General features: G+C 45.8%; 1 protein-coding gene across 1 annotated transcript in view; it reads right to left on the bottom strand.

Moving 5' to 3' along the window:
- The window catches only part of map1sa (microtubule-associated protein 1Sa), a gene marked incomplete at its 5' end in the record, with an annotated part of 34,604 nt that overhangs the window by 19,229 nt on the left and 1,709 nt on the right, over positions 1-13,666 (bottom strand). Inside the window, one exon of the mRNA XM_080859920.1 lies at positions 2,358-2,459. Coding sequence (XP_080716046.1) covers positions 2,358-2,459 — 102 coding nt within the window. The remainder of the gene's footprint in view (positions 1-2,357; positions 2,460-13,666) is intronic.

Raw genomic sequence — 13,666 nt, 5'->3', positions numbered from 1 at the left:
TGTGTGTGAGTGAGTGTTCTCATTACGTTGCTTTGCTCCGAGCCTGAGATCTCGGCTAAGACACAGAGAGGGTAAAGGAGAACTGTCTCTAAACATCCTTGGCTCTCTCTGTGAGAAACACTTATCAGGCATATAGAATGTGTGGAGGGAGAGCAGTAACAATGTGGAGGTGCTGCATGTTAGGCGTGTTAGCCAACGTTGAGGAGCTGCGTGTTAGCCTCAAGACTGGGCGGCTCCTGGCTGAACCTCAGAGCCCACGTTCCCCTGCCATGCCCAGTTAGTGTTAGTGTGTGTGTATATATATATATATCAGGAGTGTGTGTGTGTGTCAGGATATATGTTCATGTGTGCAAGTGACTTGTATGGCGGCAGCCGACTCCTGAAACACACACGTGCATGCACACACACACACGCAGTCACTGGAGGGGGAAACTGAGAGGTGAAAACACACAGGCATGCTGTGACTCGCTAGAACTCTGACTCACTGAAGCATCACTCTCTCACACACACACACAAACACACACACACACACTCTCTAACCCTTGACCGCACCAACTGTTCCCCCTGCTGATCCGCTTCCAGACCACCCTTCATGCCCCCCCTGCCGCCAGCTCAAGCCAGGGGCATCTGCTGACACTTCCTGTGTGTGTGTGTGTGTGTGTGTGTCCTGTGTGTGTGCCAACTTCAGGATGAACCCTTCACCCACCAACCCGTCCAGTGGGGGGGGGGGGGGGGGGCTGGGAGTTTCAGCTGGGATGAAGGGCTTGGAGGGTGTGGGGGGGGGGGTAGTAAAGCAGATTGATGGGACTTTCCTTAAAGGCTGGCGCTAATCACTGGTCAGCCTGGTAGGGGTGTGTGTGTGTGTGTGTGTGTGTGTGTGTGTGTGTGGCAGTGAACAGTTATTGACTAACGGGCAGAGTGTGTGGGGGATATCTGAAGCAGGAGGACGGTCAGGACGGACTGGGGTAAGGGTTAGTGGCTACGCTTCAGTAGGCATACAGGTGGTCTTCTATTAAAACAGTGCAGAGAAACAGTGCCTTAACTGACAGGGCTGGGGGGGTATACTTACATGGAACAGAATTAGTCAAATTACAACATCAATGGAAATGTAGCGGAGCCCTTGTAGTGTCCTACTGACAATCTCAAATCTCCCACACACACACAAAATCTCTGGGTCCTGACCATCTCAGATCCTCCCCCCCCCCCACACACTCTAGCCGTGAGTCACTAACTCTTCATCTGTGCTGTTCGATGGAAACACCCACAGGATGGAGACATCAGCTGCTCCATCAGCTGTCTCACACTCACTCACACTCGAAGGTGCAGAGACGCCAGTTCCCCATATTCTATCATATTTTGGCAGCAGCCCCAGGGGGGAGTGTGCTGGCACCCTCAGCCTCCCTGCCCACAGCTGTGCCCGCTCCCTGTGCCAGCATCTTCTGTGGCATCAGCACACGAATCCCAAGTCTTTTGTTTTGGTTTCGGTCAGACGCTCATTTTTAGAGCCCGAACTCGAGGGTCTGAAATTACAGAGAAGAACTACAGTCCCACATCCTGAATGGGAGCCTATGAGATCCCAGTGCGTTACCACATCACGACGGCACCCTATTCTACAAGGACGGTAAAAAACATCTTCAGCAGGAACTTAGTCACAAAGCAAGAAGTTTAGGATCTGCATGGATGAGTGTGTGTGTGTGTGTGTGTGTGTGTATGACTAAATGGGTGGAGTGGTTCAAGAAAGGGCCACCATGAAAGTACACTTAATTAAATGACACATAAAAATGGCATGACATTTCAGCGAATCACACTGCATCCAACGACACGTCCTTTGTGGGCAGAGTGGAGCCTCAGGACTACCTTACTGCATGTTAAAGCACTGCTTATGTTTTACTCACGTGTGTGTGTGTGTGTGTGTGTGTGTGTGTGTGTGTGTGTATCAGGTGTGTGTGTGTGTGTGTGTGTGTGAGTATCAGGGGTGTGTGTGTGTGTGAGTATCAGGGCTGTGTGTGTGTGTGTGTGTGACTGTATCAGGGGTGTGTTTGTGTGTGACTGTGTATCAGAGGTGTGTGTGTGTGTGTGTGTGTCCATATGTTTTTATATCTTAGCAGGTGGAGTTATAAGTGTGTGGGTGTGGGTGTGTGTGTGGGTGCATGTGAGTGTGTAACTACAGGTATAACTGCATGTGTGTTGTGCAGGAAAGTAGATTTGTGGGAGCATCAGAGTATCTGTGTGTGTGGTGTGCCGGAGGGCAGGCGTGCGTGAGTGTGTGTGTGTGTGGCGTGTCAGAGGGCGTGTGTGTGTGTGTGTGTGTGTGTGTGTGTGGCGTGTCAGAGGGGGTGTTAGTGGGATAAACTGACCTTTGACCTCGTCTGAGAATAAGGCGGAGTGTCTGGAGATGAAGAGTTTGAGCTGCTCGTCCAGGTTGCAAGCCTTCAGGTCCACATCCCACGAGCGAACGCCTGCACAGAGGACACACACACAACACACCAGACAGTTAGTTAAGGGTTTAATCTGTGTGCGTGTGTGTCCCAACTATTCAATGGCAATGTGTGTATATGTCTCAACTATTCAATGGCGATATACTGTATATATATATATACAGTCATGGACAAAAATATTGGCACCCCTGCACTTCTGTCAGATAATGCAACACTACTCCCAGAAAAGGGTTGCAATTACAAATGCTTTTGTATTCACATGTTTATTCACTTAGTTTGCATTGGAAAAACGCAAAACAATCTGAGAAAAAATGCCAAATCTGACTTTATTCCACATAAAACTCAAAAAGGGCCAGACAAAATGATTGGCACCCTCAACTTTATAATGGGTAGAACACCCTTAAAAATAAAGAAATACAAATATCTGAAATCAATTGCTTCCTGTAACCATTAATGAGGTGTCTTACACCTCTCTACTGGAATTTTGGACCACTCTTCTTTTGCCAACTGCTCCAGGTCTCTCACATTTGAACGGTGCCTTCTCCCAACTACTGATTTGAGATCATGCCCCAGTTGTGCTATGGGATTAAGATCTGGACTCATCTCAGACACTTTAGAACTCTCCAGTGCTTTGTCTTAACCATTTCTGGGTACTTTTTGAAGTGTGCTATGGGTCATTGTCCTGCTGGAAGACCCATGTCCTCTGACGGAGACCCAGCTTTCTGACACTGGGCCCTACATTGCGCCCAAAAATTATTTGGTAGTCCTCAGATTTCCTGATGCAATGCACACAGTCAAGGCATCAGGTTCCAGAAGCAGCAAAGCAGCCCCAAAACATCGGTCCAGCTCCACCATATTTGCCTGTAGGGACCGTGTTCTTTTCTTTGAAGGCCTCATTTCGTTGTCTCGAAACTGCTTTACCAAAAAGCTCTACTTTGGTCTCATCTCTCCACTGGACGTTCTCCCAGAATGATTTTGGCTTCCCTAAGAAAGTTGTCAAACTCCAGTCTGGCTTTTTTATGTCTCTGTGTCAGCAGTGGGGTCCTCTGGGTCTCCTACCATAGCATCCCATTTCATTCAAATGGCGACGGATAGTGCGAGCTGACACCGTTGTACCCTTTGTCTGCAGGGTAGCTTGAATTTATTTTAAAGTTGTTCTAGGTTATTTATCCACCATTCAAACTAGGGATGCAAATGATTAATCGACTTTAGATTAATTGTCGATTAAGAGGTTGCTCGATCAAAATGTATTAATCACGATTAATCGCTAGAGGGCGCTAGCGCGAGAGACCGGTTGAAAACAAAATGAAGCGAGCGGAAAGAAGTGCGGTGTGGGACCACTTCAACATTGTTAATTCAGGCAAAGAAGTCAAATGTTCTCTGTTTAATGCGGTATTGAAATACAATAGTTCCACTAGCTCACTCAGTTATCATTTGAACACCGTGCATGCTTCTGTCCTGCATGGCACCACCAGTTCACCTGATCAACCTAAAATCACAGCTACACTGTATTATACCTTCTCTCGCTTACTGCCGCGAGGTTAGCTATTAGTTCGTTAGCGGGCTAGCTCACTGAGACTTCATAGAGTTAGCTACCTGGCTCGTTAGCGGGCTAGCTCACCTTGCTATGAATATCTCTGTCTACTCCCGTGCTAACGTGTGCCCGCGAGTTTGGCTCATGAGAGTAAGTAAGTAAGAGTTGAGTTGGCTATTTAGCTTGATAGCGGACTAGCTCACTCAGGCTTAATGATATTAGATACCTAGCTCGTTAGCGGGCTAGCTTACCTTTGCCTGATGGCTTGCCATTAAGAATGTAACTACTCTATCCCTCACTACCGTGAGCGCGAGTTAAACTTCAGAGAGTTGTGTCGGCTATTTAGCTTGTAATAGCCTAGATGCAGTTTCTTCATAATCTATAGGCTCAATAATATTCTGTTTGGCTCTCTATTTAATTTCTTCTATTCTTTTTTTTTTATGTCTGTTTCAAATGCAAGAACTGAGCCAGTCCATAATTTATTTCTTTGTTTTAAATTAAAGAATGTATTTTGTTATACCATAAAAAAAACTTTTCTGCTTTCTTTTCCTAATGCATAATTACTTGAGGAATGTATAATAGAATAGAATAGAATTATCAGAATGTAATGTAATATAATAACTCAACTATTTAGCTGATATTTGTAAAGGCCCTATTGAAACACTGAAACTCAGGTGAAAAACGCCGCTTATCAATTAATCGAAAGTCGATCGATAAGATTATCAACTAATGATTAATGAATTAATCGATAATTTGCATCCCTAATTCAAACAATCTTTTGTTGCATTCTGTCCTCAATGTTTCTCTTCCTTCCACATCCAGAGAGGTTAGTGACAATGCCATGGGCTGTAAACTTGTTGATGACACTGCGCACAGTGGACACAGGAACATTAAGATCTCTGGAGATGGACTTGAAGCCTTGAGATTGTAGAAAAGCATGGACAATGTTGGTTCTCAAATCCTCAGACAATTCTTTGCTCTTCTTTCTTTTCTCCATGCTCAGTGCGGTATACACAGACACACAACACAAAGGTTGAGTCAACTTTGCTCCATTTTAACTGGTTGCAAATGTGATTTCTATATTACCAGCAGCATCTGTGGATTGCCACAGGTGAGTTTAAATAAAGAATAAAGGAGCATTACATGCTTAAAATACAATTATTTCTTATAATTTTGAAAGGGTGCCAATAATTTTGTCCGGCCCTTTTTTTAGTTTTATGTGGAATAAAGTCAGATTTGGCATTATTTCTCAGATTTTTTGTGTTTTTCCAATGCAAACTAAGTAAATAAACATGTGAATACAAAAGCATTTGTAATTGCAACACTTTTCTGGGAGTAGTGGTGCATTATCTGACAGAAGTGCAGGGGTGCCAATATTTTTGTCCATGACTGTATATGTATGTGTGAGCAGAAGAGTGTGGAGAGTGTAGAGTGCTGTCAGCACAGCGGTTCATTATTCATGCTGCAGCTTTCACTGAAGGAGCACACACACACACACACACACACACACACACACACACAGGAATGACTGATGACTTATAGTGTTCACAAGACACAGGGACAGTTACTGTTGCCAACCAGAGAGGGAGGGACATCAACCAGAACACAGGAGAAAGAGACAGTTGTCCATCAGCCTGAGAGATCATGAGTCCTTCATGACAGAGCAGACAGGATAGGGACTGATGTCTATCAGACAATGACTGTCATCAACCAGCGTAAAGAGGGGAAAGGAATATATAATCAGTCGTAGCCATCGCGCAGGGTCTTTCATGAGAAGCTGAGGCCCAGTAACACACACTATACCCCAATAACTGTTCAATGGGCCCAAGGGGTACTTTCTCTTTTTGAAACTGAACTTTTATGGTTTCATTCCACAGAGGTCTCCCATTAGGGTGTGTGTGTGTGTATATATATATATATATAAAAAATATTTCAGAGCAATTGTAAAGAAACCTCTGATCAGTATGAAGGACAACATATACTGTGCTTTGACTGTCGCTCCCTGAGGTACCGTATGTATTCCCCTGTTTAATCCCGACTCAGAGCTGGGGATTAAAGCCCCCTCCGACTCCCGCATTCTCTGATGTCACTCTGGTGAATCAGTGGCCAACACACCTCCCTCACCGTCCTCTCCCTCAACGTCCTCTCCCTCACCGTAAATATCTGTTCCTCTGCAAACTCCTCTCTGTGCATCTCAAACCCAGTGCAAAGGGGTCAAGCGGAGGTTGTGTGTGCATGCATGCGTGTTTTTACATGCATTTACCTCCGCCAGATGTGCTCTCCATTTCACCCAAAAATAAAGTGTATAATGAACTGCATGAAACAACAGCGGAGGGAGAGAGCCTGCTTCCCTTCATCAGAAACAGGTCACAGAACACTGGCCCATTGTTTGTGCGTTGTGTCGCCACGCCAACAGAGCTCTATAAATAGGCAGCAACAGCTGACTGTACAGCAGATGCTCCTACTCTCTCCTGGCAGAGACTGGACAGCCAATCAGATTGAGGACCGGCGTGAGTAAAGTGCAACTGTTAGAGAGCCTGTCAGTTTGACATTGTGCTGGGAACACGAACACACACACAAGCATACACACACGCACGTAGGCATACACACTCACAAAGGCACGCAACCACACACACACATTTGATTGCTTTTATTTGGATCCACAAGACAAGCGACAAGATACAGGATCCAAATACTTTGGGAAGAGTCTTTGACAGGGTGACAGGGTGCAGGTCTGATAGGCTTACAAACTTTTACCAGTTCTCTTAATACTGTAACACTCAAGAGTCAAGGATAAACAAAACATCTTCGACTCCATATTTGCTTGCTACCAATGATAGCTGAAACAGAGCAGAATTTTGCTAGTTTTTTTGCCCCCTTTTTATGCAGCCCCCCCATCTGCAGCCCTCTGACAACATTCTTATGTACATGGCCTAAACTTCCAAAGACAAGAATTATTAATCTACAGTCATATCCCAGCTGGCGAATGAGTTCCATTAATGATTGATATTTCAGTAGCTTGGAATAATAGCAAGTCTCCATATACAAATCAAAACAGCAGCCTACTTCAATAATAAATACAGAGTTCACAGATTAATTTACAATTACAATATCTGGGGTGTTTGGAATGTTTTTAAAGTACTCATTGTCAAGTATATTATGATGAAACCAGTTCAATTTCACAGTGCTATGAAGGTAAAACCTGCCATCATGTCACACACACACACACACACACACACACACACACACACACACACACACACACAGGGTCATCACAGGTGTGTGTGATGCCAGGATAGAGACACACGCTGGGTCTGCACAGGTGTGTGTGATGCCAGAGTAGAGAGACAAACTGGGTGTGCACAGGTGTGTGATGCCAGATTAGACACACACTGGGACTGCACAGGTGTGTGTGTGTGATGCCAGTGAAGGACTGCCCAAACAGCACAGGCATTCTTAGCTTTGGTGTTCAGTAACACAGAGTATTTAACACCAGAGTTTCACAACAGAGTTCAGAGTTGCACACTGGTGCATCATCAAGGCCTAGTTGGGATGACACATGTAGCTTCCATGGAGTACACTTTCATAATGCTCTAATATGTGTGTGTGTGTGTGTGTCTGCTTTGAAAATCTCATTGGAAAGCCCAAAAGCAAAGCTGCTGGTTTATAAATGTTATGGCCCACTTTGGTGCCACTGTGGCTTACTGAGATTAAATTCAAATTGCAGCTGTTGCAGAGAGAGGTCAAGGGCTAAGATACCTCTTAGCTCACTTCCTCGCTCACACACACACACAGTCTCTCTCTCTCTCTCACACACACACACACACACACACACACACACACACACACACACACACACACACACACACACACACACACACACACACACACACACACACACACACACACACACACACACACACACACACACACACACACACACACGGTAAAAGATCTAGAGAGAGGACGAGACAGGAAGGAGGACACACACTGTCTAGCTGTGGACAGACTTAGCCCTGACCTCATGGCTGAGTGTCGTCATGCCCACAATGGCCTCTTAAAACACAAGACACAAAAACAGCCGACGCAAGATCAAATAGCACCTCTCTGTTTGTGTGTTTGTGTGTGTGTGTGTGTGTTGCCCACCATGCTACTAAGAGAGAAGTGAGTCCTGGGGCGTGTGTGTCGTGCAGACAGATTCGGACATGTGCTCTGTTCCACCGCAAGCTTCCCGGTGACATCATGCAAAGCTCTGGCGGTGAAAAACCAGGAAGTGTGTGTGTGAGTGTGAGTGTGTGTGTGACAGTATGTGTGTGTGTGTGAGACAGTATGTATATGTATGTGTGTGTGAGTGTGAGTGTGTGTGTGACAGTATGTGTGTGTGTGTGAGACAGTATGTATGTGTGTGTGTGTGTGTGTGTGTGTGTGAGAGAGAGACAGTATGTTTGTGTGTGTGTGTGTGTGTGTGTGTGTGAGAGACAGTATGTGTGTGTGTGTGTGTGAGACTGTGTGTGTGTGTGTGTTTGTGTGTGTGAGGCGGTATGTGTGAGTGTGAGACAGTGTGTGTGAGTGTGTGAGAGAGACGGTGTGTGTGTGTGTGTGTGTGTGTGTGTGTGTGTGAATGTGTGTGTGAGAGACGGTGTGTGTGTGTGTGTGTGTGTGTGTGAGAGACGATATGTGTGCGTGTGTGTGTGAGAGACGGTGTGTGTGGGTGTGTGTGTGTGTGTGTGTGAGAGAGACTGTGTGTGTGTGTGTGTGAGGGAGATGGTGTGTGTGTGTGAGACGGTGTGTGTGTGTGAGACGGTGTGTGTGTGTGAGACGGTGTGTGTGTGTGAGACGGTGTGTGTGTGTGTGTGAGACGGTGTGTGTGAGACGGTGTGTGTGTGTGTGAGACGGTGTGTGTGAGACGGTGTGTGTGTGTGTGAGACGGTGTGTGTGAGACGGTGTGTGTGTGTAAGGGTCCAGTGTTTAGCTGAGGATTAGCCCCCTAACACCAGGCTTACTTGGATCCCTCTGCATGAGGCTGCATGTCTGCACAGCAGTAAAGATGGCGGCCCTGAATGCCAAAAAGTCAGAAGTTAATGGAGGGGAAAAGAGGGAGAGCGAGTCAGAGAGAAAAAGAGACAGACAGACAGAAAGTAGCCAGTAGACAGACAGAAAGAGCAGAGTAGAAATTAGCTAATACAGGAGACAGACAGACAGACAGGAGACAGACAGGAGACAGACAGCAGACAGACAGAGACAGAGGTCGATTTCCCAGTAGTCTCCAGTGCGGAGAGACAGAGGCCGAGTGGATCCTCCAAAGAGCAGCGCTCAGAGATAAGCCGCAGCTCAGAGAGGAACACGCTCGACAGGCCCAAATCCTAATAAGGCATTCCTCCTGCCAGCTAGTGCAGGCTGCAGAGCAGCCAGTCCTCAAACCAGAGAGCAGTGTAGTCAGGCAGTCAGGGAGTCAAGGCAGGCAGTCAGGACCCAGTCAGGCAGTCAAGGCCCGGAGCACAGCCGCCTATGTGAGAAAAGACCAGTCTGATAGCTGTGGCAAAACTACTCAGGGAGGCTGCTGATCTGAGCACAGACCAGCGGTGGTAGAGGCACTCAGAGGCTGCAATACCAGACAGACCAGCGGTGGTAGAGGCACTCAGAGGCTGCAATACCAGACAGACCAGCGGTGGTAGAGGCACTCAGAGGCTGCAATACCAGACAGACCAGCAGTGGTAGAGGCACTCAGAGGCTGCTGGTCTGAGCACAGCAGCCCAGCTGATAGGAGAGAGAATACCAGTAAAATCAGTGATGGCAAAACTACACAGGCTGTTGAATAAGCTGCTTGATTTTCCAGCCAAATGATATGCAGCTAAACTTCACAAAATAAAATAAAAAAATTTGAATTTTTTGAATGTTGTTGAACTTTGATTCTCTTGAAACAGTAAGAATGTCCGCAGTTCAAAATCTGTGTGATTTAACAAAGAGCAGAGTGGAAGACATTTCAAGTCCACACACATACTCTACCAAAAAATAAATGAGCGCTTCACCAGTCAGCAGCTGGGGGAAAGTGTGTGTGTGTGTGTGTGTGTGAGAGAGAGAGAGAGAGAGAGAGCGTAGCCCCCTTTTCCACCATCTGTTTCAGAGCAATCATACAGCCCTTCCCAACAGCATGACTGCAGCCTGTCAGTACCAAACAGCACGACCTCAACTTGACATTAAGTATTTACAAATCCAAAGGAAGCCAATTCGAATCTGCTGGTGCAATGCAAACACTTAAATCACACAGAGCTTAACCAGACACCTAGACCCAGCTCATCTAGTGCCCTACGGTCAGACTAGGGATGCACCGATCCGATATTTGTATCGGTACCGATATTGAAGACATTTCTAGATCGGGTATCGGTGACAATAATTTTAATTTTATTTATTTATTTTTATGTAAATAGCTAGTGTATTATGAGTGCACGTTGCTATTGGTAGCGATTAGCATGCTAAGCGGATATTTAGTTATGTCCTGATGTAGATTCGCTGTAATACAGATGGGTTCATCCTGTTAAGATTTCGACTGGATGAGCTATGAATGAGATTCATGCTGCCTTGTGTAATGTCCACAATTATATGTATCGAGTAATATTAGTTGCGTAATTGTTATCGTGTAGCAATAACTCATGTTAAAGTAATTCAGTGCAGTGCTAATTAGTACCCATTCTCATTGCAGACACACACATATATGTAGGATCACATGCATCGTCATGTAATTGATGAATGCACATTAAAGGGAGATAAAGAATACTGCGTTGGTAATCATGGGTCTTTTAACAGACTAGAACCAGCAAATACATTAACAGGTCACCATGCTGAGCCTCTACAATGTAACGTAAAAGTTGACGCTAGCGAATAAACTTATATGAATAACTAATATGAATACTAGCGCTAGTTAGAACGTACATTATTTGTGATTATTTTTAGCCTATGCTTTGAATTGATAGTGATGACTAGACATGATGTTAAGTAGCAAATGAGCAAAAAATGCACCAAGATCTCATGTCATGCACTCCTCATTTCTCCCTCTCGCACGTGTGGTCACACCCATACACACAGATACCATAGTTTTGCGCTGTTTTTTATATCGGTCTGGATCGGTATCGGCCGATACTAAACCTCAGATATCGGTATCGGAGGTGAAAAAAGCAGATCGGTGCATCCCTAGGTCAGACATCACGTGAGACCCCGACCCAGACAATCCCGTCCCCTAGTCAGACATCAGACCCCAGACCCAGCTCATCTAGTCCCCTATGGTCAGACAGCACATTAGACACCCAGACCCAGCTCATCTAGTCCCCTATGGTCAGACAGCACATTAGACACCCAGACCCAGCTCATTTAGTCCCCTATGGTCAGACAGCACATTAGACCCCGAGGGCAGGTCTGGAGAAATCATGGTGGATTTCCAGTGGTGGACTGGCCCAATCTGACGCAGAGGGGGATGGCCTTCCTCGAAGAACAGCATAACTTACCATCTTATCTATCTAGCTTACAGCTAGACTGGGACATGAGAGCGACAATTCTCATCTTTATCAAAATGATCTTCCTCCTTACTTAGTCATAGGGTTGCTCCTAAATGTGCATCAGTATTTATTTTAGACACATTTGTCATAGGGTTGCCCCTAAACGTGTATCAGTATTTATTTCAGAGACATTTGTCATAAGGTTGCCCCTAAACATGTATCAGTATTTATTTCAGACACATTTATCATAGGGTTGCCCCTAAACGTGTATCAGTATTTATTTCAGACACATTTCTCATAGGGTTGCCTCTAAACGTGTATCAGTATTTATCTCTAGCTATTGTCAGTCCAGCATACTCTTCCTCCCAATAGTAAAGCTCTAGCATGAAACAGCACTGTAGCGCTTGTAGAGGAAACTTCTAACAAAGATTAAAAACATTATCTTGCAGCACTGCACTACAGAGGATATATAATCATCCAACACTCTTGATAAGCAAGACAAACTACAAAGTACAAATGTGGAGAGTGGTTCCGTTGAGCAATGTAAAGCAGAAGCTATCGTATCTAATGCAGGGAAAGGAGGAAATGGATAGCAGTGTGAGAGAGGGGGGTGTGCGCCTCCTGTGTGTGTGTGTGCGCACACAACACTCCAGGCTGCAACCATGTGACTGATACCAAAAACACACACACTCAAAGGCGCTGCGTCACCTTGGACACAAGAACAATAAGCTGCACAGATAAGAAAAAAATGGTGTGTGTCAGTGAGAGAGAGAGAGACTGAAACCAAGGCGAAATGCTTTGAAGTGTCTCCTGCCTTTGGCTAGCCCTTAAGCTACGCTTTGGCTAGCTCTTATGCTACGCTTTTACTAGCCCTTATGCTATGCTGCAGCTGGCCCTCATGCCATGCTGCAACTAGGCCACAAGTTTACTGCCACTTTATCTATGCAAACATACCTGCTGACCTTTGAAAACACAGATGCGGCGTGTTCAGAGCTAGCACACCTTGGTTACACACTGTCTGACATGGTGACATCTGTACGCGTGCGCACACGCACGTACGCACGCACAGGTTTTAATCCACACACACAAACACACACACACACACTCTTAAATGCACATTGCATATACACACACACAGACAGATAGTGGATTCTGATGGGCCTTAGACCGTAATGCTGTGGGCGCTTGTATCTCTTAACCATGTGAGGTATTCTAAACACTCCTGCCTCCATACCCGTACTCTCATGCACCGTTCACAGGCGCTGGGGGTATGGGCTGGGGGCACTGGGGTTGCGGAATGCATGAGGGCGATTCCAGGGTCTTGTCTAGCGTGGAGAGGGATGTAAATTTATGAACACACTCACACACACACAGGCACACGCGCACACGCCTGTGAGGAAAGCCATTTGTGTTCTCCTGCACTTTGGCTCAGCCAAGCTGAAGTAAGCCAGCTGCATTATTAATGCTCTGCAGAGCAGCCTGGACCTCCATCAGACACAGCAAGATCTCATGGCCATGGGCAGGCACGCAGGCACACACACACACACACACACACACACAAACACGCAAGAATGCACGCACACACACACACACCAACACACACACAAGCAATACAAAGGCACATACGTGGACATATTCAGATCGACAGACAGAGACAAGCTTGTTTCCCTGATAACAATGATAATGCCAGCAGCACTCTTCACATACAATGGCATTTCTGGTAGAGTGTGGAGAAATGGTTTACAGTTGATTCAATGGCTGAGGGATTCCATTAGCGGGTGTTTAGAACTGAGCTGGCATGCAGGGTACCCGGAGAACAGAGACATGCCAGTCCCCTGCTGAGACTAATGATAACCCACTGCTAGAGTTATGAGTATTCAGCATCAGGGCATAAAGACAACAATGGCTGCCATTCAGACCAAAGTTTAAACATTACATGCAGCTATGCATGCTAGAACTAGCCGTCCAACTAGATTTACAACCAGATATTTAGGACAGTGGACAAACTAACAGCAGTTACAGATGGAGACTATTATAAATTGTAGATTAAAGTGGGATATTTTCAGCCAACTGACTACAGTGAGACCCTCAGACACACTCCAGAACCCTGGCTTGGTCACGACCAGGAGAAACATGGCCTTCCTCCGGAGAGTGTGGGCTGATGGAGGATTCAGACAAAGAATTAAAAAAAAAAATCCATCCCC

Source organism: Sprattus sprattus, assembly GCF_963457725.1.
Source record: "Sprattus sprattus genome assembly, chromosome: 2".
In the NCBI taxonomy this organism is placed as follows: Eukaryota; Metazoa; Chordata; class Actinopteri; order Clupeiformes; family Clupeidae; genus Sprattus; species Sprattus sprattus.
This window is presented reverse-complemented; position numbering and strand designations above follow the sequence as displayed.